Consider the following 27,550-nt stretch of genomic DNA (forward strand, 5'->3'; position numbering starts at 1 on the left):
TTTGCATTTTTGTACTCTTTTTTCACTTGAAAAATTCTTATTGTCCCCTTATTAGGGAGGGACTATTTGATGGCAGTATAGACTAAAAATAACTGCGTGATACAAATAGTTTACAGAGACGTACTAGTAGGTTAAGTGGACAAAAAGTTGGCAAATGGAGTATAATATGGGAAAACGAAGTTATTCATTTTTGGAAGGGAGAATAAAAGAACAGAATGTCACTTAAATGGAGAAAAACTGTAAAGAGCTGCAGTATAACGGTACTTGTGCATAAAACACAGAAAACTAGCACCCAGGTGCAGCAGATAATCTGGAAGGCTATTGGAATATTGGCCCTTGTTTTAAGCTGGTTGGACAAACTGCAATTGTGCACGGTGCTGGTGAGACCATGTCTGGAGTACTGTGAACAGTTTTGGTTCCCTTATTTAAGAAATGCTCACTGTGTTGATTCTTCCCTTTATGGGAATTCTGATAATGTCAATGAAATGGTGGTGCTTCTGAAGTGCTTCATCTTACGGTTGTAAGTTTGCTCGCTGAGCTGAAACGTTTGCTTTCAGACATTTCATCACCATACTAGGTAACATCAGTGAGTTTATAATATCATCAGTGAGTCTCCTGTGAGGTACTGGTGTTCTATCCCGCTTGCTATTTATAGGTCTTATTCTGTTATGATGGTGATATCACTTTTCTAAGAGGTTGGTAAATGGGGTCCAAATCATTGTGTTTGTTGATGCAGTTCCGGTTTGAATGCCAGACCTCTAGCAATTCCCGTGTGTGTCTTTGTTCAGCCTGTCCCAGGATGAATGCATTGTCCCAGTCGAACCGGTGTCCCTTGTTGTCTGTGTGTAAAGATACTATTGATAGTTGGTCATATCTTTTGGTGGCTAATTGGTGCTCGTGTATGCTGGTGGCTAGTTTCCTGCCAGTCCATCTAATGTAATGTTTGTTGCAGTCCTTGCAGGGTATTTTGTATATGACCTTTGTTCTCTGGTTGTTGGTATAGGGTCTTTAGATTCATCAAGAGTTGTTTCAGTGTGTTGGTAGGTTTATGGGCTACCATGATGCTAAGGGGCCAGAGTAATCTGGTCGTCAACTCAGAGATGTCTTTAACGTATGGTAGTGTGGCTAGAGTCTCTGGGCATGTTGTTTCTTCTTGTTTAGGTTTGTTGTGTAAAAGCTAAGAATTGGTCGTCTGTGCTTATCAGGTATCCACTGTTCTTGAATACGTTGTATATGTGTTTTTCTTCAGCATCTCGTAGTTCCTGGCTGCTGCAATGTGTTCTGGCTCATGTAAATAATGTCCTGATGCAGCTCCATTTGTGAGTGTTGGGATGCTTGCTCCTGCAGTTGAGTATCTGGTCTGTGTGTGTCGCTTGCTTGCAGTTCGACTGGGACAACACATCCATCCTGGGACAGGTGAAAGAAAGACATGCACGGAAATTCCTAGAGGCCTGGCACTCAAACTGGAATTCCATCAACAAACACATTGGACTCCATTTACCAACCGCTCAGAAAAAGAACAGAAAGTAATATCACCCACCACAACAGTCCAAGACAGATAAATAGTAAGCAGGACAGTACACCAACACTTCAACAGAGGCTCACTGATGTTACCTAGCATGGTGATGAAACATCTGAGAACAAACCTTCCAGTTCAGCGAGCAAACTTACAACCTGAACCACAAATCTTCACATATTTTAAAACGTGCCATTACTTTGTTGCTTGACAAACAAATCTAAAGCCACCCGACTGGAAAAACCCTGCTACTAGCATTATTTGTTGGTTAAAAATTAGAAACTGTTGATCCTAAGAATTTCAGTGTGAAATAGTTTTCCGAAGATTATAAAACTGTGCTCAACAGAAAGAGTAGATGACTGTAAATTAGGCATTTTTTAATTTTAAGAAGTTGCTCAAAATTATAACGGAAAATATTTTGTACCTGTGGGGTGATGTGTAGTGGTATAGCCAGGCAATTGGTGAGATGCTGCATAAGCTGGTCGATGAAGGAGGTCAGTTTCTGGGTGTGCTGCTCCATAGCTCAAACTGAAAAGACATAATGATTCAGTAATAATGATGCAATAAATCATGGCATTTAAAAAAAAACAAGGCAGCAGAACAGCACAGACAAAATTATTATATCAAATATAACTTACTCAAATGGCCAGAGTTTAATTCAAACTGTGAAAAACAATTATTTAAGTTTTAAATGAGAAGTGAAAATAGTCAAACACAATAAATGTTCCAAACTGATATAAAAATAAAAGCAATAGAACAGCCAAAGTCTAGTATGGGCATTACGTATTCAGATATAACAGGATTTTCAGTAACAGTCATTCAGCAGTACTGAACTTCAGTACTACTGAAAAAAGGTACGTTATCTCAAAGCTTTTTATCTTCCATTCAGGATTATTCACAAGCAATATCAGAGTGAAGAGAAAACAATATTAATGCTGTATAAGAGGACAGTGCTGATTGATTGGCAAGTGGACTCTGACTAGTCAGGTCATCAAGCATGTACCAATTAATGATGACAGACTCAAAAGCTTAAACATCTTTCTCTCTTTCACACCACTAAATCTCAGTGATGTCACTCATTTTATTGAAAACTCTAACTTGAAACTGCATGCACATTTCTGATGTACAGCAATGCTTTTGATAATAGTCCTGTTATTGAAGCCAAAATCTCCACTTACAAAACAATCTGCAGAACTATTTTCTCACCAAGTTTTCTTTCTGTAGAATACAGCCAATCAGCAATCATCACAAAAGAGCCAAGCAAAACTCTTTTCCCCAACTTCAAGTTCTCTGAACAGCCAAATTAGATTTCAGAACTCAGCCACATTGAAAAGAAGGGTGAGAATCAACGTTATTTGTATTCCTACAGCTTTATGTTGCTCTAATGCAGGTTCCAATATCAATTTTCTGTGATTGTATTTGACAGGCTCTCTTGCGGTGTAGTAGTGTCCCTATACCTGGACCGGGAGGCCCAAGTTCAAGTCTCATCTGCTCCAAAGGCATGGAATAACATCTGTGAACAGTTTGATTAGAATAGTTTGGCAAGTGCAGCAAAAAGCATGCAGTCAAAATTATTCTGCAGGTGGGCTAAACAGTTAGCACCTAAAGCATGAGAATAATTGGTCAAGGTCAGGATGGGAGAGATGTGCCTAATACTCTCTCTCTCTAAACATGATTATAGACTTCTTCAGCCCAAGCTGGGCCTTTTTAAAAACAAAAGTCAAACATCTCAAAATACATCAGCTGGCCAAAAAGTAAATGCAGAAGATCCTCATATTGACAGCCTTAAGGCTGTGACAAAGGTTAGGTCTCTGCTGCAAAGTCTAATGTACACATTCAAATAAACTTGAAAAAATGGAGCAAGGTCACTACATTTTTCACATAAATGAATAGTTTTACACCTACAACAATGTGAAGAGTGACTGACATGTATTAGAACTCACATAAGAATATAAACAAGTTGTGGACCAAATAGCTCCTTCAGCCTTCTGTACTAATCAGTGAATTAGTAGTTGGTCTGATTGGGGCCTCAACACCACTTTTCTGCTTGTTTCACAAATGGTATAGCCTCTCTAACATAAAAAAAATCTGTCTAACTCAACCCTGAATATATTTAATGACCCATGCACTACTCTTTGCAATAGAGTTCCTCTTCAGCTTCATCTCAACTAGAAAATCCTTTTATTTTGGAACTGTATGGCTCAGTTATAGGTCACATGGCATCTGCTGCGTCAAGCCCCTTCAGAATCTTAGGTATTTTAGTGACAACATTTCTCATTCTAAATTCCAATAAGTATAGGTGGCAGCCATGATGTGGAGGTGTCAGTGTTGGACTGGGATGGACAAAGTCACAAACCATACTATCATTTCAAAGAATGTTCCACAGTCTAATTCTGGGCATGAAGGGTATTATTTTGTGAGGAAATGTTGAGCAGGCTGGGCCTATACTTATTCAGAAGTCACATGACATCAGGTTATAGACCAACAGGTTTGTTTGAAATCACAAGCTCTCGGAGCACTTTCGGTGATGTGAAGGTTCATCTGAAGGAGCCACGGTCCGAAAGTTTGTGATTTCAAATAAACCTGTTAGACTACAACCGGATATCATATGACTTCTGAATAACTTTAGGCCCAGCCTGTTCAACTTTTCCTCACAAAACTTCATGCCCAGAATCACACCATGGAATACTCCCTAACTTGCTTAAATAAGACCAAAACTGTATTGTAGTACTCTAGGTATATTCTCACCAACATCCTTTACAACTTAGTGTGACTTTTCTAATTTTATATTCTATAGCCGCCTTGCAATAAAGGATTCCATGATGTACATACTTACATATTAACTTTTGTGGTTCATGTACAAGGATAGTCAAATCTTTGTACCACAGCATTGTGCAGCTTCTCTCCACTTAAACAAAATTGCATTTTTCTATCAGAGCGGGTGACCTCATTTTGTCATGTTATACTCCTGACTGCCAAAGTTTGTCCACTCACTTCATCTCTCTCTATCCCATTGAAGACTCTATCTATCTTCCTTGCAACTTATTTTTCTACCTATCTTTGTGTCAGCAGTATATCTGGCTGTTACATGTGGTTGCTTCAACAAATTCATTGTGTATCATTTAATATAACCTTTTTAAAATTAACTTTTTTTTCCTAATCAACCTGTTCAGAGATGTTATTATACTGATCTAGAGCAGGTGGGACTTGAACCTTGGCTTCCCTGGTCCAGGGCAGGGACAGTACCACTGCACCACAACAGGGCCCTAAATAACACAATTTTTTAATGTATCTCTTTATCAATGGTGAACGCACACTACACTCGAGTATTTACTCAATAATCATGTTTTATCCAAACTGTGCATCTTATAACTATACAAACAAAATGCAGTTAGTGCTGAAACAAAGTTTCTTTTGAACACTCTCAAATTACTTCAGAAAACTTCCGTGCTCTCTTTGACACACAAACAATTGTCTTGATACAAAAAGTACAAGTCTTGTAACAATAAGTTACCCATCACTTAAAAACTAAACATAACCTTATTTATTATACCACATTATTTATATTACATTTTCAATATTTAAGAATCTCTTTTTGGACTGAAACTGGCATGTTCTTTTTCTTTAATCTTGAAAACCCAAGCTCTGGGATTTAATTTTATTTAGTATTCAATTCACTTTAACAAGGTGTAAATGGAAGACTTAAAATTCAAAATCAAAATATCTAACTATAGTATATAGTCTTCTTCATGTTATCTCCTGTCGCATCTGCATCATTTAAGCAGTCTTTTGAATGTGATAGATACTTTGAGATTTTATGATACTTTGCAAACTAAACAGCTCCTGGAAATGGACTATTTCTGAGAGTTATTTGATGGAATAAAATGATTCCAGTATCTGGCCCAAACAAGTCATTTATCAATTTGTTTAGTTAGTCAAGTTAATTGATCTCTATTGAAAAGGAAATAAATTATTCAATAAATATTATAATGAGTGTTACTGTCACTTACACAGTAGTTGTGAAATTGAAGGTATATTTGTTACAAAATGAGAAAATGCCATTTCTGGTCAAACAATGAAAACAATTAAACATCCAACTCCATTAATTTATGCAACTATTGCCTTTTGGCCCTTATCTATAATAAACTTTAGATTTCACAGACCAATTGGATCTTGAAAATTATTTCATACACATTTTGAAAACTTTGCACAGGTTGTTTTCTCCAATTGTTGTTAAAACCCATCTCAGTTCACTATTTTCCTTTGGAAAGAATCCTGCTGTTTTACCAGTCTGGCCTTCATTGGACCATAAGTCCTCAAGACATAGGAGCATAATTAGGTCATTTAGCCCATTGAGAACATTCAAGGACATGTTCAAATCCACTTTCCTAACTTTTCCCCATAACCCTCAATTTCTTTACTGATTAAAAATCAGTCTTCAATGTCCTTAACAGCCCAGTCCCGAAAGCAGGATAAAGGATTTCACAGATTCACTACCCTCAGAACAAAGTCCTCCTCATCTCTGTATGAAATCAACAACCTGAGAATGCTTAACTCTGAGGTACAATGGTCTAAACGTCCTGTGTTAACTTGATCGAATGTGGTAACAGCAGTTAATGCCACTAGTGGGCTGTTTATTGCTTGGTTTAGTGATACATATCTATCTTTTTATTAAATCCTGTTGGGATTGAAACTAGAACAATCTTTTTTGATCTTGAAAACTCAAGATTTGGGATATAATTTTGATTTAGTATTGTCAGAGTCATAGAGATGTACAGTACGGAAACAGACCCTTCGGTCCAACTCGTCCATGCTGACCAGATATCCCAACCCAATCTAGTCCCACCTGCCAGCACCTGGCTTGTATCCCTCCAAACCCATCCCATTTATATTGTTGTAGTAAGGTGAGCATTGAATACTTACAACTCTATAATCAGCAACTTTGAAACTAACATAATCATCGTGATTATTGTTTTGTGAACAATTTAAGCAGCTGCCAGTTTTAAATGTGGTTATGTCTGTTGGGAACTTTATATCAAAGCTGAAAAAAAACAGAGGCAGCAAATCACCCTGGGAAATTTACTCTCCCACCTCCGAGTTGTACAGACTACAGAAAACACAATCTAAATCGATTGGGAGGGAATTGTCAAGAGCTTTTCCTCCATTCACAAGTTGCTTCTCTCCTACATTTGTTGTTGATAGGCCCAATAAAAAACCTGATCAAAAAACGTAAGGGAGAACAGTCCAAGAGCGGACAAGAAGCAGAGTAACCAAAATTATACCAATGAGAGAGACACCAAAGAAGCTCTTTGCCAAGGCAAGATCAGAGAGATAGGCTTGAGAGATGTGGGGCAGGTAGAGGTGTCATCCCGCTCCCCCCTCAGTTGAAGCAAAACGCTCAGAGACACGGTATAGTTTTACCTCCTTCATCTTTATTCTAGGCTCTGTAGGGAAAGAATGATCATCCATGTGCACAGGGACATGACTTCATAGTCTTCTCTGGAACAACAGTTTTTAAATGGAATTTTATAGTCATTTTACAGGGAGGAGCATCCAGATAAGGCAACATACATATCGATTGGGTGACCGTTACAATCAGCGAGCATCAACAATAAAGACTAAGCCATCTGGTGTTACGCATCAACAATAAAGACTAAGCCATCTGGTGTTACACAATGAATGTTCTTTGCCTTGATAACTGGCTTCACATGATGAATACTTTTCACCGTGTTCACTGATGTTAAATACTGAATGCTACCTCAACTGTTAAACTGCTCTACATAATGAATGCTTTTCCACCTTGTCAACCCATTACCCTAGTCTCCAGCAACCCATTGCTAACTGCAACTTCTTATCTGTTCTGAGTCATGCTCAGCTGAACCTCTTGTTTCACAAAACTCTGAACTTAACTCTTTCCCGACCTGCTCATACCCGATACACATTCTCAGAGTGTCACAGGGGAGAAGGGGGCTATGAGAAAGTCTTAGGAGATCGTAAGGGCGGTAGACAATGGTAAGAAGAGGTTTAAATCCATCAACAAAGGAATAATCAGCTGAGTCTGAAAGTAATTAATTCCTTGCTAGGCAGGCAGTGGAATATATTCCAAAATTTCTTTTGGAGGGGTTAGCTTCATTAGTATTAGCACCAATAAGCCAAATTTCAGTCCATCCAATAACGTCATCCACATTAAGGTTATGAATGGTAGTGGCACTGTTCACAAAAAAGAAGATTTTCAAGAGAAGCGTGGAAGTCGGCAATCACTGTTGATGAGGTGGATCAGCACGGGATAGGAATGGGAAAGGATTAGACTTGGACAAATTAGTTTCCAGAAGACACACTGGGTAAGGAAGATCAGGGAGTACATTTAAGAGAAAAAGATTACAAAATGGATTGAATGGCTGTACCAGCTAATTGCAGACAAACATAAGTGGCCTGGATATGGATATCAAATAATGGAATTTACCTAGCAGCAGAGGATAGCATTCTACAGATGGTAGCCTATGACACTTACATGTGTTAATATTATCTTCTCAGGAGGTACATGTTATTTCTTAAAATTGCACAATTCTCATAACTGGAGGGATATAATTTTAATGAATAATATTTCGTGCTTATTTCACAATTGGGAGCGCTGTCCCATAAACCAGCTCTATCACCATCCGTGAGTATGCCCTGCTGGCAGGAAAAACTCATCACAGCTGTTGGGCTAAGGGATAAAAAGTTGGGAAAATTGCAATGGGAGTCCACAACATTGACTCTCATCCCCATGGCAAGAAAACCTCCTGCTGATTACCACATAGTGCTTCATGTTAAACACTATTTGGAGAAAGTGTCGACTGTGGCAAGGGAACATGATAAATTGAGGACTTGCAATGTCCATCACTAAGGTTGGCTCTGTAACACGACTGCTGATCGAGTCCAATGGACACAGCTGCTAGACTCGATCTGTGGCATGTAGTAAGGGAATCAACAAGAGGGAAAAATGTAACTGACCATGTCCTCACCAATCTAACTGTCGCAGATGCATCTATCCATGATGGTATTGGTAACCATTATATAACCATTGTGAAAACAATTGAAGGTGTCTTTGCAATGAGGACACCTTCACTGCACACTGTACTAACTGGGACAGACTTCAAACTCAAAACAGACATCCAAGAGGCATTGTGGGCCTTCAGTGGCAGAAGTGAACCCAAAAAAACCTCGTGACCAAAATTCTATCCCAGTTGACTATTACCATGAAAACAGGAGATCAACCTCATTCAATGAAGGCATGCTGAAGCAGCATCTGGAATACCTTTGAAAAAATTTACTGATCCTACTATTCAAGACTGTTGACATATCAAACTGCAGAAGCAGCGCAAGTCAGATGGGACTTTCCATAATCAATGGATCAGATCTAGATTTGGAAGATTTGCCACATCTGTGGTGGTTAAACAACAGGCGAAGACAACTCTGAAAATGTTCCATCCACAGACGAGACATACCAGCACATCAGTGCAAAAAGGCTGAAGCATATGCACTCATCTTCAGTCAGAAGACACAAATGGACATTTTTATCTTCGCCTCCTCCCTGAAGTATCCAGCATTACAGAAGCAAATCTGTAACCAACTTCCACAGAATATCAAGAAATGACTGATCATATTAATGACTGTGAAGTCCAGGACTCTGACAATATTCTGGCATTGGTACTGAAAATTTGCACTACCAAATTATCCCTGTCCCGAGCTAAACCCATTCTAGAACAGCTACACAAGTAATGTCCTGTCCACAAAACATAGGACAATTGCAACTTAATCAATATCATCCCATCAGCTAACCCTTAATCATGAAAAATGTAATGGAAGAGGTTGTTACCTGTGCTATCAAGCAATGCTCACAAAGGAATAATTTGCTCATTGACACTTAGCTCGTATTCCGCCAGGCTGCTCAGGTGCTGACTTCGTTACAATTTTGGTCCAAACATGGACGAAAAAAAGAGATGAACTTAAGCAGTGAGGTGTGAGCGATTTCTTTTGATATCAAGATAAAATTTGATTAAATGTGGCATCAAGGAGCTTCATTAAAACTGGAGTAAATGGGAATCGCAGAATAACTGTCTGCTGGTTAGAGTCATACCTAGGATATAGGAAGATTGCAGTTGTTCTAGGTCAATTATGTCAGTACAGGACATCACTGCAGCAGTTCTTCAGGACAATATCCCAACCATTTTCAAGTGGATTACTATAGAAAAAATACATTTTTCTCTATGCTTTTCTCCTTGCTCTCATCAGTACATTTTGCAAACACAAATTCAAAGGAAACCCAACTTTTACATAAGAGATTACTGATTAGGGATAGTCAATATGGCTTTGTGAGACAATTTGCCATCCACAAACTTGACTGAGTTTTCAAAAGTAGTAACAAAGAGGACTGATGAGAGCAGAGCAGTGGACGTGATCTACATGGACTTCAACAAGGCATTTGACAAGGTTCCTCATGGAACGCTGGTTAGCAAGGTTAGATCACGTGGAATAGAGGGAGAATTAGCCATTTGGATACAGAACTGGCTTGAACGTAGATGACAGAAGGTGGTGATGGAGAAGGGTTGCTTTTCAGACTGGAAGCTTGTGACCAGCAGTGTGCGACAAGGATCTGTGCTGGGTCCACTGCTTTTCGTCATTTACATAAATGATTTGGATGTGAATGTAGGAGGTATGGTTAGTAAGTTTGTAGATGACACCAAAATTGGAGGTATAGTGGACAATGAAGAAGGTTACCTCAGAGAACAATGGGATCTTGATCAGATGGGCTATTGGGCCGAGGAGTGGCAAGATGAAATATAATTTAGATAAATGGGAGTCGTTGCATTTTGGAAAGGTACATCAGGGCAGTACTTATATACATAATAGTAAAGTCCTGGGGAGTGTTGCTGAACAAAGAGACCTTGCAGTGCAGGTTCATAGCTCCTTGAAAGTGGAGTCACAGGTAGATAGGATAGTGAAGGAGGTGTATGGTGTGCTTCCCTTTATTAGTCTGTGCATTGAGTATAGAAGTTGGAAGGTTATGGTGTGGCTGTACAGGACATCGGTTAGCCCACTTTTAGAATACTGCATGCAATTCTTGTCTCTTTGCTATAGGAAATATATTGTGAAACTTGAAAGGGTTTAGAAAAGATATACAAGAATGTTGCCAGGGTTGTAGGGTTTGAGCTTTAGGGAAAGTTTGAATAGACTAGAGCTATTTTCCATGAAGCATCAGAGGCTGAGGGGTGGCCTTATAGAGATTTATAAAATCATAAGGGACAATGATAGGGTAAGTAGACAAGGTCTCTTTTCTCTGGGGTGGGCGAGTCCAAAACTAGAGGACATAGGTTTGAGGTGACAGGGGAAAGATTTAAAAGGGATCTAAGGGGCAACTTGTTCATGTGGATGGTGGTGCGTGCATGGAATGACTTGCCAGAGGAAATGGTGGAAGCTGGTGTAAGAATAGGTAGGAATATGGGCCAAATACTGGCCAATAGGACTACATTAATCTAGGATATTTGGTCGGCATGGATGAGTTGGACCAAAAGGTCTGTTTCTGTGCTATATATCTCCATGATTCTGAGATGTGCTGACCAGTTGACACGTGGACTCTAACTGGTAGAGGTATTGCCAAGGAGAATGCCCTGGTTATTGCCAATTGACTCTTAGCCAAGCTTTGTTTAAGTTTTAAACCAAGGTGATTGCCTGAGAAATCAGTGAATAGCTGTCATCTATTCTGTTGAAACAGGCCCAGTGTGTGAACACATTTCTCCTGTCTGCAAAGAACAGGATCCTGTGTATTAATATCTGTAGTTTGCAGTTATATGTACTGTGAACGCAACTGACAACACAAATTGACTGTACAAACTGTTTCACTGAAACAGGTCCAAGATGGCGATGGAGTAGGGCTCCTGTGCTGAAGCTCATCCGCTCTGATCGCTTTTCTTCTTATTTTAAAGTTTTCCCCACCTCCATCTCTTTTCTTTCTTACCTACCTTGTCCTGAGCTTGGATGGCATTGGTGGCAGAGAGCGCCCAGCGTGCATGCCTCGAGTAGACCAAGGGTTGGACCTTGAGTAGTCTCGAGCCACACCGAGGGTGAGAGTCTACTGCTGACCTTGGTTGGGACCAGCGCACAGAAAGTGAGTCCCTTCTTATTTTTCTGAAGCAAGAACAGGACCTGGAATCGGCAGCTGCTGCTTCCGCAGAGGTGATGTCAGCAAGGTAAGCACAGCGGAAGTAAGTAACACCTGAGGATTGGTGACTTCATTGATGGGTGGGTTCGATACTTGCATGGCAAAATGGTGGCGGAAGGGCATCACAGCAACATTAATGAGGTGGGCCTAAGGGTGACAGATGTGGGCGGCACGGTGGCACAGTGGTTAGCACTGCTGCCTCGCAGCGTCAGAGACCCGGGTTCAATTCCCGCCTCAGGCGACTGACAGTGTGAAGTTTGCACGTTCTCCCCGTGTCTGCGTGGGTTTCCTCCGGGTGCTCCGGTTTCCTCCCACAGTCCAAAGATGTGCAGGTCAGGTGAATTGGCCATGCGAAATTGCCCGTAGTGTTAGGTATAGGGGTAAATGTAGGGGTATGGGTGGGTTGCGCTTCGGCGGGTCGGTGTGGACTTGTTGGGCCGAAGGGCCTGTTTCCATACTGTAATGTAATCTAATCTAATCTAAACTCTGACACTGGTAGGTCCAGAGCAGGCAGCAACGAGGCAGTAGCAGAGGGATGGCAGCGCAGCTGCTGTCGATGGTGATGAGCTGACTTAGAACTGATGGACTTTCAAGCTATAGCTTTCTTTTATTCACCTTGTTATTCTGTAATTATTCAAAATGGTGCCATTTAATGGCGACAAATGAAAGTCCTCACTATACATGGAAAACACTCATGACAATAAAATCAAATTTAAATCAACCTCTGCTTGTAAAACTCAAACTGACAAACATTAGATGTGATTCTGCAACTGAACAACATTTGCTGGATAAACCTGTGTGACAAATTATGCTGACAATCAATTTAGGATATAAACAAAGTTTGGTGGCTAACTGTCAGTTGGTATTACTGAGTACATTGTCCATGGCAACGTCACTACCAATTCGAGTCCGCTTGCCAATCAATCAGCACTCTGATTGGTATTCTTGCAAAATGTCCTGATAAGGGCATGATGAAAAGCTTTTTGCAGCCAAAATCAAATCTGTACAACCACCTTCAGCTGCTATGCCACTGACCTGTCCTCCTTTGAAAAGACCTCTATCGTCTCGAAGGACAAGGACAGCAGGTGCATGGGATCACCACCATATGAACGCTCCCCTCCAAGACATGTAGCATCCTGACCTGGAACTGTATCATTCTTTCTTTGTCATTTGGTATAGATCCTTGAACTCATTACCTACCAGAATGATAGAATCATTATAGTGAAAAAGGAAATTATTCAGCCAATTGTGCCTGTACTGCTCAAGGGTGAGCAATGTGACTTGGTGCTATTCTTCTGCTTTTACCCTCTATAATCCTTCACACAATTTTAATATAAACAATTATCTAAAGCCTCTTCAATGCCTCTATTGAACACAGAACATAGAACGTCACAGCATAGTACGGGCCCTTTGGCCCTCAATGTTGTGCCATCTTGTGAAATGAATGTGATGACCATCTAACCTACACTATGTCCAATGCCCATTTAAATGTCCTTAATGTCAACAAGTCTACTACTGTTGCAGGCAGGCCATTCCATGCCCTTACTACTCTGAATGAAGAAATGGCACCTGATATCTGTCCTAAATCTATCACCCCTCAATTTAATGCTATGTTCCCTTGTGTCAGCCTTCACTATCAAGAGGAAAAAGGCTCTCACTGTCCACCTTATCTAACCCTCTGATTATCTTGTATGTCTCGATTAAGTCACCTCTCAACCTTCTTCTCTCCAATGAAAACATCCTCCATTCCCTCAGCCTTTCCTCGTAAGGCCTTCCTTCCATACTAGGCAACATCCTAGTAAATCTCCTCTGAACCTTTTCCAAAGTATCCACAACCTTCCTATAATGTGGTGTCCAGAACTGTACACAATACTCCAGGTGCAATCTTACCAGTGTCTTGTACAGCTGAAGCATGACCCTGTGGCTCTGAAACTCAATCCCTCTACCAATAAATATCAACACACAATGTGCCTTCTTAATAACTCTATCAACCTGGGTGGCAACTTTCAGGTATTTATGCACCTGGACAGCAAGATCTCTCTGTTCACCTACACTGCCAAGAATTTTACCATTAGCCCAGTATTTTTCGTTCCTGTTACTTCTTCCAAAGTGAATTACCTCACTTCATTTGCCACTTCTCCGCCCAGCTCTGCGTCTTATCTATGTCCCTCTGTAACCCACAACATCCTTCAGCACTATCCACAACTCTGCCTACTTTAGTGTCATCCACAAATTGACTAAACCATCCTTCTACGTCCATATCCAGATCATTTATAAAAATGACACACAGCAGTGGCCCCAGAACTGATCCTTGAAGCACACCACTGGATACCGAACTCCAGGATGAACATTTCCCATTAACCACCACCCTCTATCTTCTTTCAGCTAGCCAAATTCTGATCCAAACCACTAAATCACCTTCAATACCGCAACTCCGTATTTTGTGCACTAGCCTACCGTGTGGAACCTCAAATGCCTTACTGAAGTCTATATACACCTCATCACGTGCTTTACCTTCATCCACCTGTTTTGTCACCTGCTCGAAGAACTCAATATGGTTAGTGAGGCACGACCTACCCTTTACAAAACACAGTATTGACTATCCCTAATCAAATTATTCCTTTCCAGATGATTATAAATCCTATCTCTGAAACCTTTTCCAACACCTTACCCACAACCGAAGTAAGGCTCACTGGTCTATAATTACCACTGTTGTCTCTACTCCCCTTCTTAAACAAAGGAACAATTGCTATCCTCCAATCTTCTGGCACTACTCCTGTCGACAACAATGACAAAGATCAAAGCCAAAGGCTCTGCACTCTTCTCCCTAGCTTCCCAGAGAATCTGGGGATAAATCCCATCGGGCCTAGGGGTCTTATCTATTTTCAGATCTTCCAAAATTGCTAAGACCTCCTCTTTGTCAACCTCAATCCCATCTAATCTAGCAGCCTGTATCTCTGTATTCTGACTAACATTACCCCTTTCCAATGGGCATACTAACAAAAAGTATTCATTAAGCGTTTCCCGATGTACTCAGATTCCATACACAACTTCCCACTACTGTATTTGATTGGCCCTAATCTTACTATAGTCATTCTTTTATTTCTGATAGGGTTTTCCTTGATCCTATCTGCCAACAACTTCTCATGTCCTCTCCTGGCTCTTCTTAGCCAGAAAAGATCTAAAGAGAAGGCTAACTTACAAGTCTCAAGGCCCCTAACTGAGCCTTCACGCCTCATCCTCACATGAACCTTCTTTCTCTTTGCAAGAGTTTCAACATCTTTGGTAAACCATGGCTCCCTTTCTTGACAACTACCTCCCTGCTGATAGGTATATACTTATCAAGGACCCGCAGTCACTGGTCCTTGAATAAGCTCCACATTTCAAGTGTATCCATCCCCTGCAGTGTCCTTCCCCACCCTATGTATCCTAGATCTTGCATAATCGCATCATAATTGCCTTTTCCCCCAGTTATGCCTCTTTCCCTGCAGTATATACCTATCCCTGCCCATTGCTATTGTAAACATAACCGAATTGTGGTCAAAATCACCAAAGTGCTCACCTACCTCCAAGTCTAACACCTCACTGAGTTTATTCCCCAGTACTAAATCCAATGTGGCTTTGGCCCTTGTTGGCCTGTCTATACACTGTGACAGAAAACCCTCCTGCACACATTGAACAAAAACTGAACCATCTAAACTACTTAAACTATAGTATTCCCGGTCAATATTGGGAAGTTAAAGTCCCCCATAACAACCTGTTACTCTTGCTCCTATCGAGAAAACCTTTGCTACCCTTTCCTCTACATCCCTGCAACAATTTGGAGGTCTATAGAAAATTCCCAGCAGGTCTCCTTTCCTGTGTCTAACTTAAGTCCAAACTACCTCAGCAGATGAGTCCTCAAACATTATCTCAGCTGCTGCAATATGACTCTTGATTAATAATGCCACACCACCACCAACAAACCCTCCCCCCTTTACAATTTTCTCTGTTCTTACTAAGATATCTAAATCCCAGAATCTGCAACAACCATTTCTGTCCCTCCTCTAGCCAAGTCTCTGAAATGGCCACAACATCAAAATCCCAGGAATCAACCCATGCTGCAAATTCACCCACCTTATTCCAGATGCTTCTGGCATTGGTATACACATTTCAAACCAACATTCTGATTGCCGGTGCCCTCTCGCAACCTTGTAAACCTGTCCTTGACCTCACTATCCTCAACCTCCTGTACATTGGAACGTTCCTCCACCACACATCCCAGTAATGCATTTCAGGCCTGAAGCACTCACTGCCCCATTGAAGTCAGTGATCCACTAGTTAACTGTTCCAACTCAGGATTTCTCATTGTCCTTTTCCACTGTTATCCTAAACTTTATAATAACACGATCACTATTCCATAAATCCTTACCCACCAATACTTACTTGGGCCTACTTGGCCCACCATTTCTCCTGACCATAATGGAGGAACCATTATCCCACCCTGCCCTTTACACTATCACTATCCCAGTCTACGTTAAGCTCATTAAAGTTCCCCATTATAACCATTTTATGTTTGCATCACTAATTTTGTTATAGTTCCTTTACATTCTTTTCACTAGTCAGCGATCTAGAGACTATATTGAACAATAGAGTTGCATCCTTTATATTCATTAGCCATAACAAAATAAATTCAGTACTTGAACCCTCGAGTGCTGAAACTATATCCTTAACCAATACCACTAAGCCTTTTCCTCTTGTTCCTTCTCTATATTTTCTTAAATGCCAAGTACTCAGGAACATTTGATATATAGTCCTTCTCTTTCTTGAGAAGACTATGTTATAGGCACATCATTATTTCACATGTCAATTTGTACCACTAACTCATCAATTTTATCTACAATACTCTGGCATTCCCATGCATGCAGCATAATCCTGGTTTAGAAAACAAATAATTTCTCTCTTATTCTGACTGCTCCCACTAATTTACTATTCTACTCTAACTGTCTCTCTCAATATCGTGTGCAATCTCTTATTCCTGTCCAATACTCTCGCCTGGTTCCGACATTCCTGTCCATTTAGTTTAAATCCTCCCCAAAAGCACCAGCAAAATATCCTGCAAGAAACTCAGACATAACAGTTCAAATGCAACATGTCCAGTTCGGACTACATTTAGGCAAGAAGAATCATACAGAACCCAAAACATTAATTCTGTTTCTCTTTCCAGAGATGCAGCCAGACATGTGTTTCTCCAGCGCTACAATCTAGAAGGACAAGGGCAACAGATATATAGGAACAATATCAACTGCAGGTTTCCCTTCAAGCCAGTCACTATCTGACTTGGAAATATTTTGATGTTCCTTCAGAGGCTTTGGGTCAAAATTCCAAATTTCCCTCCCTAATGTCTACCTACAGCACAGGACCAAGAAGGCCTTCTCAAGATTAACTAGGAATAGACAATAAAATGCCGGCCCAGTCAGCGACACCCACTTCCCACAAGTCTATTAAAAAATCACTAGTTGCAACAATAATTTTGTAGTGCTGAAAATGGACACGCACTCAGGGACAAGCATCCAGTTAGTTCATTGTTCTCTTAACAATCACTCAATTTGAGCTCCCTGCTCACAGTATTCCAGTTTTGCCTTGCCTTTTTGAATAAAAGCATGGCAATTATTAAGAGAGGTGGAAGTATGTTTCACAGTTGACACTTGCAGTGCTGAGCAAGTGAACAGACACTGCAGAGGTCGCGTAGGGTTTGTGGTGTTAGGGCTTTGAGGTGTTAGGGTTTTGAGGTCAGTGAGAATGAGTGAGGGATGTTGTTACAGCTGCCCTTGAGAGTGATAGAGCATGAGCACTGGTGACTTGGCAGAGACAGAATGAGCGTGAGGTGGAATAGAGAAGAACATTGACCGGATAGCTCTCTCAGTCCAGGCTGGCATGCTCTGATGTCATGGTCGCTGCTGCTGATTCTGGGGGAAAACAACAACCCACCTCTGCATCACCCCATGCAACAGGGCCTCCAGGTCCTTGCCCATGAAACAAAATACCAATTTCACCTTCTCTGTCATGCTCAGTGAAAATATCAGGAACCATGCAGGTAGCTCTGACTAAGAGTCTTTGTCTGGGTGAACAACAGCCTTTTAGATTAGATTAGATTACAGTGTGGAAACAGGCCCTTCGGCCCAACAAGTCCACACCGACCCGCCGAAGCGAAACCCACCCATACCCCTACATTTACCCCTTATCTAACACGACGGGCAATTTAGTATGGCCAATTCACCTGACCCTGCACATCTTTGGACTGTGGGAGGAAACCGGAGCACCCGGAGGAAACCCACACAGACACGGGGAGAACGTGCAAACTCCACACAGTCAGTCGCCTGAGGCGGGAATTGAACCCGGGTCTCTGGCGCTGTGAGGCAGCAGTGCTAACCACTGTGCCACCGTGCCGCCCATAAGCCTTGTAAAGATGCTACTCACAGAGATATTCCAGTCCATCCCAGGATATCTTAATAGTGGCAAGTTGCTCAGAGTATAGTGAATGGTAGAAAGGGATTAAAATTGAATGAGGTAGGTAGCTCAGGGTTGAGGTGGATACTTAGTTATTATTCAAGTGAGTTTGGGAAAGAAGTCAAGAAGCTTTCTGGAGAGAAATCCTCCATGAAACTTGACAAAATTGACACTGAGCCAAAAAAATGCAAAACTCAGCCCTTGGAGTGAAGCAATCTTTACCTTTTTAAGGTAAGAGCAGAATATGGTGGGTACAATGCATTCTCCAATAATGACTCACTTCTGTTTGAGAATAACTGTCAAACCTAGATTATGACAATTTGCACACAGGACAGAACAAAGTCACTTGCTTCCATCATTAGAAATTTAGTATGCACATGGAAACCAGACATATTGCCCTTGTTCCACCTCACCCCCTGTTCAAAACCTATTAGGTCTATAATATTTGCCAGTTCATCTATTTTGCTGACTCCACAGTTGATGCATGACCTTCAGCATTTTGTTTTTATGATTACTTCTATCCATGGTATTCTGCTTTCCAAAACTAAAAGGCAGATAGTTCTCCGTTGTAGTAAAGATACACTACTGAAATAAATTGGAAGACAAATTCAAAAGTTAGAAGTGCTTGTGTAGAAGGTATGCATAATATAATGGATACTTAATAAATAACTAAATGGTATGGAAGCAAGCAGAAAAATTGAACTAGATTAGATAGTGGACTTGGAGAAAAACATATCTGCCAGTTCTAATTGAACAAATTGCCTGTTACCATGGTGTAACATTTTATAATTCTAGATAGCTACAGTTTTAAGGGGTTGTTGAAGGCTTTGAATAATCACTTAGTTAATAAATATTATCGAGAAAGTATGCAATTTGAAAAACAAATGCTTGCTCTATATACTCAATCTGTAAGGAGCAGCTGATCAGTGTCATGTACTGTAATTATCTTAGCACTTGAACTGGGAAGAGAATCTTTAACCAGCAATCCCATTCTCCCCATGATTGAGCATACATAGACAGCAAAGTAGAATCTGTATAGTTGAGTATACTGAAGTTATTGAAACTATGTCTATGGGAGAAAGAAGTTTAAAAACAAACCCTGGTTATTTTTAAATACACTTAAATATATGTTGTGTTGAATAGAAAATTATTTTTTTGCTCTGGTTGGGGAGTTAGTGACAGAGGATGACCACTTAAGAAATGACAAACTAAAGCAGAAATTTTAGAAACAAAAATTATAGTGTGACATGTTTCGCCCCAGTGAATGGTTGTGGCTGAGTTCATTACCTTTTAAAAAGAATATCACCAAGCAAATGGGAAAAAAGCAGGGCATGGAACTCAGTTTTGAATTGCTCGAGCAAGGATTACCATTATGTGAATGGCCCAGAGAAGGCTGAACTGTTGTTTACAGCAAATGTGGCAATGACAAACATATACAAAAGCATGAAAACTTTTTGATAATGTAAATAAAGGTAAATTGTTTTTAGCTGATGGATCAATAATCAAAGCAAATACAGTTAAGGTGAATGGCAAAAGAACCAGGGGAATATGAAGAACTTTTTAAAGTAACAGTTAGGACGTGAAATTAACTTTCTGATAAGGGTTGCAGATGTGGATTTAAAAGTAGTTTCAAAGGTAATTTCACAAATAGTGGAAAGGGGAAAGAGAGCAGGGTTAGAACAGTACTGATTACAATCCTCCTCGAAGGAGCAGGTGCAGGCTCAAATAGGCCAAGTACCCTTCTCCAGTGTAGTACTATTTGACGATTCTATATATAGTTTATGGCATCTTTCTGTGCTGTAGCCTTCAAAGTCAAGTGAGAATAATGACATATCCAACAGGTGATCAAAATAGTTCACCATTATCTAGGAAGACAAAAGAACACAGTCTTCCAATATAGTGATGAAGAGTAGAATGGTAGGGTAGAAACAGTCAGCACATTAAGGAAGGAGAGATGGGAAAAGGACAGTCAAACTAAACTCAACTATAAAGTTTAGAAGCAAGGAAAGCCAACTAAAGTTATTCTTCTCAAATCTGCACAGCAGCTCCTCATTATAAGTTGAAATTTGCACATGTATATTTTAAGCTTTGAATGCCAAGTGGATCAAAGTTGTTTGTGCATTGACTAGGAACAGGCAGGTGTAACTCTGAGTGACTGATAGATTTTTCCAAAATATTACACAAGCTCCAAATTGGATGAATAAGGAGTGCGGAAAAGTCTTAGAGTACGGGAAATCCAGGAAGACAAGAGTGATGTCTTCAAGCTTTGTTGTGCTTTTGTTGTCTGCCTATGGACAGGTTCCTCCCCTAGGGTTGGTGAATCTGTTTCACAAACTGGCAACCTGATCAAAAGAAAGTGGATGGGGTCAGACAGCGTGCACGGAGAGGGACTGATCGGGTAGGTGTGAAAGAGGTACGGATTACTACTGTTCATGCACAAATTTGTTGAGGGATGAGTGAGTGCATTCGCACGCATGTGTGGAAGGGTGGGAGACTCCTGTACATGCAGGAATCTGAAGGCAAATGTTGTTGTAGAATAGGGGCTGCAGCGAGAGAAAGAGTCCTTCACCAGGACTTGCAAAACAGAACTTGGAGAACAAGGTGGAAAATCCAGTGGTCACTAAGAGTCCCACGTTGTGTCTAAATATATTTAGAAGCACTCTACTAGTCTCCAACAAAGCATCTGGCTTCTTTTTAGTATATAACATTGAAGATCTTGAACTCAACCACAGAACTGTCGGCAATTCCATCTCAATAACGTGAAACTCTACCAATCTACCAGATGCAGTTTGTAACTGGTTATAAAAATAATTAAGACTGTGGGATTTTCATAATGCTGGTGGTTGATTTTGGAAAGCAAATCATTTTTAAATTGAAATTATAGTCGTCCTCCTCCAATTACTTAATTAGTTAAAGCAATGAGTAGTTCTGTCATAAATACAAGGGCTCATAATTACAATACTTGATCATGGTGCCCTCCACCGCATCTCCTCCACTTCCCGCTCCTCCGCCCTTGAGCCCCGCCCCTCCAACCGCCACCAGGCCCTGCTTGGCTGTTGTATGGAACCCCCTACGTGTTAACCCCTTAAAGCCAAATACATAACAATATTGTCAAATTTGATGGAATTTTAATGCATTTACTTTAGGGGAAATTTGGCATGTTAATATGCTGCAGTTTTTCTTATCTGCGATGTTTTGTGTTATGTTGCTGAAAATATTACTGATGAAATACTTAGCAGTTGTAGTAAAATCATGCGTATACTTAGGATGAAGAAGATTATGAGTACCACATATGCTTGGTCCAGTTCTTGTTGGATTCATTTGGATATCAAAGTTGAAACTTTATTGCTGGAACAGCACAGCAGGTCAGGCAGCATCCAGGGAACAGGAGATTCGACGTTTCGGGCACAGGCCCTTCTTCAGGAATGAGCAGAGAGTGTTCAGCAGGAGAAGATAAAAGGTAGGGAGGAGGGACTTGGAGGAGGGGCGTTGGAAATGTGATAGGTGGAAAGAGGTCAAGGTGAGGGTGATAGGTCGGAGTAGGGTGGAGGCGGAGAGGTCAAGAAGAAGACATTTCCAACTCCCCTCCTCCAAGTCCCTCCTCCCTACCTTTTATCTTCTCCTGCTGAACACTCTCTGCTCATTCCTGAAGAAGGGCCTGTGCCCGAAACGTCGAATCTCCTGTTCCCTGGATGCTGCCTGACCTGCTGTGCTGTTCCAGCAATAAAGTTTCAACTTTGATCTCCAGCATCTGCAGACCTCACTTTCTCCCCATACTTGATCATTGCCAAGCTGGCTGAACTTAGTTGGGACTGCAATGGGCTGGTTAGCAAAAACGCAGAAGTGGAAAAAAAAATGGTAAAACAAACATTAATATTTGCGCTCCTGGAAATCTGTGAATATGTATATAAACCTATCATGAACAGCATATCATAGCCCTTCACTGTATTTTCACTCCTATGTCGAAACAGACTGTTTACACTAGTCAAGGATTAAACAAGCAAAATAATTTAGCAAAGCAACAGAAAAAGGAGAGCAAGCATTGCCTGTGGAGCTGTATTTTATCAGAGTGAACATTCTTAAGAAAGCAGAAGAAATAAAGGACAGACAAAGTGTAAATTGTTTCAGACTTGCACAATAAATTTCTTCAAGTATACAAAATCGGACTGACCTAGTCCAAGTACTAAATTCAAACCTGCCATATCCACAAGTTTTGATTTTAATCCAGTACTTTTTGGGAAATAACTTCTTCTAGCTCCCTTTTATCAAGGAGGGTTATAAATCATTTGTATATAAATTGAACTTAAAGTCACAACGTTTTAAACAAGAAAGCAAAGTTTAAGAAACTGATCTGTAAAGATGCAATATTTACCTTAAACAAGAGCTGCTGATCTAACAAACCGATAATAAATTGAATTAATAATAGAACTACACACAGAACAGTTCTCTTGGATTGAAAATAATGTAACCATATCTACATATAAAAGTAGGAGTTGGCCATTCAGCTCCTTGAATCTGATCCACCTGCCATTAAATAGTCAGTGATTGATTGTACATGGCCTTAACTCCACTGTCCTGCATGATCCCATAACCATTAATTCCCTTGTCAATCAAAAATCTACCAATATATATACTTAAATACCTTAAATATATTCAATGGCCAAGCCTCCAACGCTCAGTGGTAAGAGAATTCCAAAGACTAATAATCTTTTGAAAGAAGAAATTCTCCCTCATCTTCATCTTAAGCAGAAGATCCCTTTTTTTGAATTTCTGAATTCTCTGTCCACATGAGGAAAACAGCCACTCAGCATCTACCTTGTAAAGCCTCCTCAGGATCTTCAATGTTTCAATAAAAGACCCAATCTCCTCAACCTTTCCTCAAAAGACAAATCCCTCAGACCCAAAAACAGTGTCTGAACTGCTCATTTCCAATTAAAGTATACACATCCTAAATGTTCAGCAACCAAAACTGTTCACATTACAGAACACAAGGTGTGGTCTCAGCAATGTCCTCTACAGGTATTGCAAGACTTCCCTATTTTTGTTCTCCATCTCCCTTGCAATAAAGGCCATCATTCATTTTGTCTTCCTTACTATTTTGCTGTACTGCATTCTAACCTTTTGTAATTTATGAATATGCACACCCAAATCTCTCATTAATACAGGATTTTGTTGTCTTTCCATTTCAATAAGTTTTCAGCTTTTCCAGTCTTCCAGTCACTCTGGACAACTCATAGTTTTTCATTATATTCCATCTGCCAATTTTCTGCCCACACTTAACAAAATCCATACTCCTCAGAACGTATTTTCCCATCTACATTTTTATCATAAATTTAGTTATAGTATAGTCAGTCTGTTCAAAGTTTTGTTATACTTCAATAAATTACCAAGACCCTATTACAGTTCCTTGTGGCAGTACACGAGCTACAGTTTGCCATTATGATTCCATCAATTTATCCCATCTGTGTTTCCTGTCAACCTTGCTAATGCATCACCTCGAACACCATGAACTCTTGATTCCATAAAAATTTCCAAAATAGTTATACAGTAAAATCTTGTCTGTGGAGGATGAGCTCCCAAAGAATGGCAAAATCACAAACCAAGAACTTGATTTATAACAGGAGTCAATGGAACAGGTTCAAGCCAGTAAGTATCCATCTCATTTTTCACAAAAGCACTTTAGTAGCATGTATAATTACTGATACTACAATCATGACCACTGTAATGTATTTCATTGTAAAGTAATGTAATTCAATAAACTGATTTTTTTCATCTTTAGTATCAGATAACTAGTGCCACTATTGTTTGTACTATACTCCATGACAGCAAAGTTCTCTAAATGAGCTGTCTCAGAGTTGCACTGTGTGACATATTGAAGACTCAAATGGACATTTAATTTTATATTTTGAGCTGTTTAGCCAGAGTAGGCCTTTTATTGCATTGTTTCAGTCTTAAGTTCTCTTGGAATGATGGTTACAAATACAGTCAAAGTTGTACTCTATGCAGTCAGACCTTCATAAAACTTTAAAACAGCTCTGACAGTTGCAGTAGTGCTATTATGGGAACATCAACTTGTGCTTAAAAATGTGTTGCTGGAAAAGCTCAGCAAGTCAGGCAGCTACAAAGGAGCAGGAGAATCGATGTCTCAGGCATAAGCCCTTCTTCAGGAAGATTCTCCTGCTCCTTTGATGCTGCCTGTCCTGCTGCGCTTTTCTAGCAACACATTTTTAAGCTCTGATCTCCAGCATCTGCAGTCCTCACTTTCTCCTAACATCAACTTGTGGTCAAGGCATTATGATAGTCATGCCATAAATTCCATTTGAGGCATTTGCTGCTTATAACACAGGTATGGAATGCCTGGTTGGAGATTTAACTTAATAGAAACTTTTCCATCATCTTTATTTTGCTGCAGTATCTGCAGTCCTCACTTTCTCCTGTGAATATAGGTGGTATTGTTAGTAAGTTTGAAGAAGATTATTGCAGAGTACAGCTGGATCTTGATCAGATGAGCTGAAGAGTGGCAGACGGAGTTTGATTTAGATAAATATGAGGTGTTGCATTTTGGTAATGCAAACCAGGACAGGATTTGTTTTGTTAATGGCAGGGCCCAGGGGAATGTTGCCGAACAAAGAGACCCTGGGGTGCAGTTGCATAATTCCTTGAAAGTGGAGTCACAGGTGAACAGGGTGGTGAAGGCGGCATTTGGCACCCTTGTTTTCATTGGTCAGAATATGGAGTATGGGAGTTAGGATGCCATGTTGCAGCTGTACAGATCACTTTTAGAATACTGCGTACAATTCTGGTTACCCTTCTATAGGAAGGAAGTTGTTAAACTAGAGTGTGCAGAAAAAGTATTACTGGGACTGGATGATTTGAGTTATATGGAAAAGCTGAGGCTTTTTTCCCCTGGAGTATAGGAGGCTGAAGGGTGACCTTAACAGAAGTTCATAAAATCATGAGGGTCATGGATAGGGTGAAAAGCCAAGGTCTTTCTCCTAGGGTGGGAGGGTCCAAATCTAGAGCACAAAGGTTTAAGGTGAAAGGGGCAAGATTTAAAAAGGACCTGAGGGATAACATTTTTACACTGAGGGAGGGGTGCTTGTATGAAATGAGCTGTCAGAGAATTGCAACAGTTAAAAGGCATTTGGATGGATATATGAATAGGACAGGTTTGGAGGGACATGAACCAAATGCTGGCAAATGGGACTCTGTCAGATTGGGATGTCTGGTTGGCACAGGTGAGTTGGACTGAAGGGTATGTTTCCATGTTGCGTCTATTATGGGGAAAAACACGAGTCTCTGACTCAGAATTGGGGTTAAATGACAGAGTTTACGGCATAAGGAAATACCGGAACTCCAGGGAGAGAAAGACACCAACAGCACAGTGGTCAGCTGTGGTCAGAGTGTGTGTGTGGTGCTGAAGTGTGTGTGTGTGTGTGCGCGCGCACGCGTGTGGTGCTGAAGTGTGTGTGTGGTGCTGAAGTGTGTGTATGTTGCTGAAGAGTGTGTGTGTGGTGCATGTGTGTGTGTGTGTGCGCGCGTATCCTTCTCTGTCAGTATTCCGCAGGGAACGTTCCCAACTGGTCCACTCCTCCTCCATTCCTATCATGTGAATTCAACTGACGCTATACAAATCTGATGTTTTGTTTACAATCGCTTGTAACAAACTAAACAATGGAAAACTGTTTCAGATTTCAGCAACTTCCAAGTTCCTGCATAAACGGCAGCTAAATGTCTGATCAGTCAAAATGTTTTGACAGTAAGAAAAAAAATCTGTTGCCTGGGCCACTAGGATGAACATCTCTGATCTTTAAGTCGTGCCACAAGATTTTAACATGTACCAGCACTATGTACAGCTTGTGTTATATTGGTTTAACGTTACATCCTTTGGGTGTCAAGCAACAGCATGATGTGACTCAGGCCTGAAAAGAGAAGCAAAATGCATTTATACTGTCTATTCAACATAAATAAAATTGCTTCTGTCCTATGCCTTGAGACAATTATCAAACAAAGGATCCCAAGCCAAACAAAGAGATATTAGATTGGCTGATCAAAAGCTTTGGTCAAATAAATTTTAAGGAGAATTTGAAAAGGAAGAGAGGGGCAGAAATGATGACAGAAGGAACACAGAGCTTAGGGCAATTGGTGGCAGAGTATTAATGATGGAGACTAATCAAAGAATATGCTAGTTGAACAAAGACAACATCTCAGCCGCCTGCGTTTTACTAACACTGACCTTTCATTTTCATTTCAGCAACTGTTATGGAATTGGTATTTGAAAGATCAACTAACAGATGAGATCTAAGCTCTGCAGTCCTGCCACATCCAGTTGTGAATGGTGTTGGATAATTAAACAACTCATTGGAGAAGGAGGCTCCACAAATATCCCCATCCTCAATGATGGAAGAGCCCAGGACATCAATGCAAAACAAATGGCTGGAGCTTTTGCAGCAATCTGCACGACATCGAAATGCACTGATGTTGTACTTTGTTGGAGTCTCACTCTAAATAACAGTCTACCTTTGATTCTTTCTACTGAAGTGCATGACCTCAAATTCTTCTACATTAAACTCCATTTGACAAGTTTTTGTCCACTCACTCAACCTATCTATATCTCTTCGCTGATTCCTTATGCTGTCATCACATGGCCTCCGACCTATTTTTGTATCAGCAGACTTGGATACACTCCAATTTGCTCCCTCCTAAAAGTCATTGAGAGACATTTTAAATTGAGGCGCAAGGACTGATCCTTCTGGCACTCCATCAGTTATGCCTTTGCAACCTGAATAACCTGTATTAATCACAATCTTATCTTCTGTATCATAACCAGTCGTCAATCTATACTTATAAATTACTTGCATTATCAAGGGCTCCTATCCTGTTCAACAACGTTTTATGTGGCACCTTATGGAATGCCTTCTGGAAATCTAACTATACTATATTTACCAGTTTACCTTCATCAACTTTGCATATTCTGTGGAACATTTCAAACAATGCCTTCACTATTTCTGCAGCTACTTCTTTTGAAATCTTTGAATGCAGACCATCAGGTCCTGGCATCCTGTTTACCTTCAATCAAGTTTATCAAGTTTCCTTTGTGAAAAAGACTGTTACAAAATCATTACTCCCATTAGTACCTTGCTTATCTGACATCTTTGATCTCATCCTCCATTGCGAAGACTGGTGAAAAATATTGGTACAAATGATCTGCCATTTCCCTATCATTAATGCCCAAATCACATCTGAAAAGGATTCCACACTTCAGCCCTTTTCTCTTTATATACCTTTAGAAGCTCTTGCTGTTTGCTTTTTAATCTGCTTGCCAATTTACTTTCATAAATCAA

At 40.3% G+C, this 27,550-nt stretch overlaps 1 protein-coding gene across 2 annotated transcripts in view; it reads right to left on the minus strand.

Moving 5' to 3' along the window:
• The window catches only part of qser1 (glutamine and serine rich 1), a 159,087-nt gene that overhangs the window by 83,625 nt on the left and 47,912 nt on the right, over window positions 1-27,550 (minus strand). Inside the window, exons 1-2 of one of the 2 annotated variants that reach the window (XM_043705540.1) lie at window positions 12,753-12,854; window positions 1,941-2,044 (exon numbers count right to left, since the gene is read on the minus strand). In XM_043705540.1, the coding sequence (XP_043561475.1) occupies window positions 1,941-2,044; window positions 12,753-12,808 (160 nt within the window). In that variant the 5' untranslated portion in view covers window positions 12,809-12,854. Of the gene's footprint in view, window positions 1-1,940; window positions 2,045-12,752; window positions 12,855-27,550 lie in introns of those variants that run through there. The other variant, XM_043705539.1, reaches the window with a different exon arrangement.

Source organism: Chiloscyllium plagiosum, chromosome 16 (genome assembly GCF_004010195.1).
Source record: "Chiloscyllium plagiosum isolate BGI_BamShark_2017 chromosome 16, ASM401019v2, whole genome shotgun sequence".
Lineage (NCBI taxonomy): Eukaryota > Metazoa > Chordata > Chondrichthyes > Orectolobiformes > Hemiscylliidae > Chiloscyllium > Chiloscyllium plagiosum.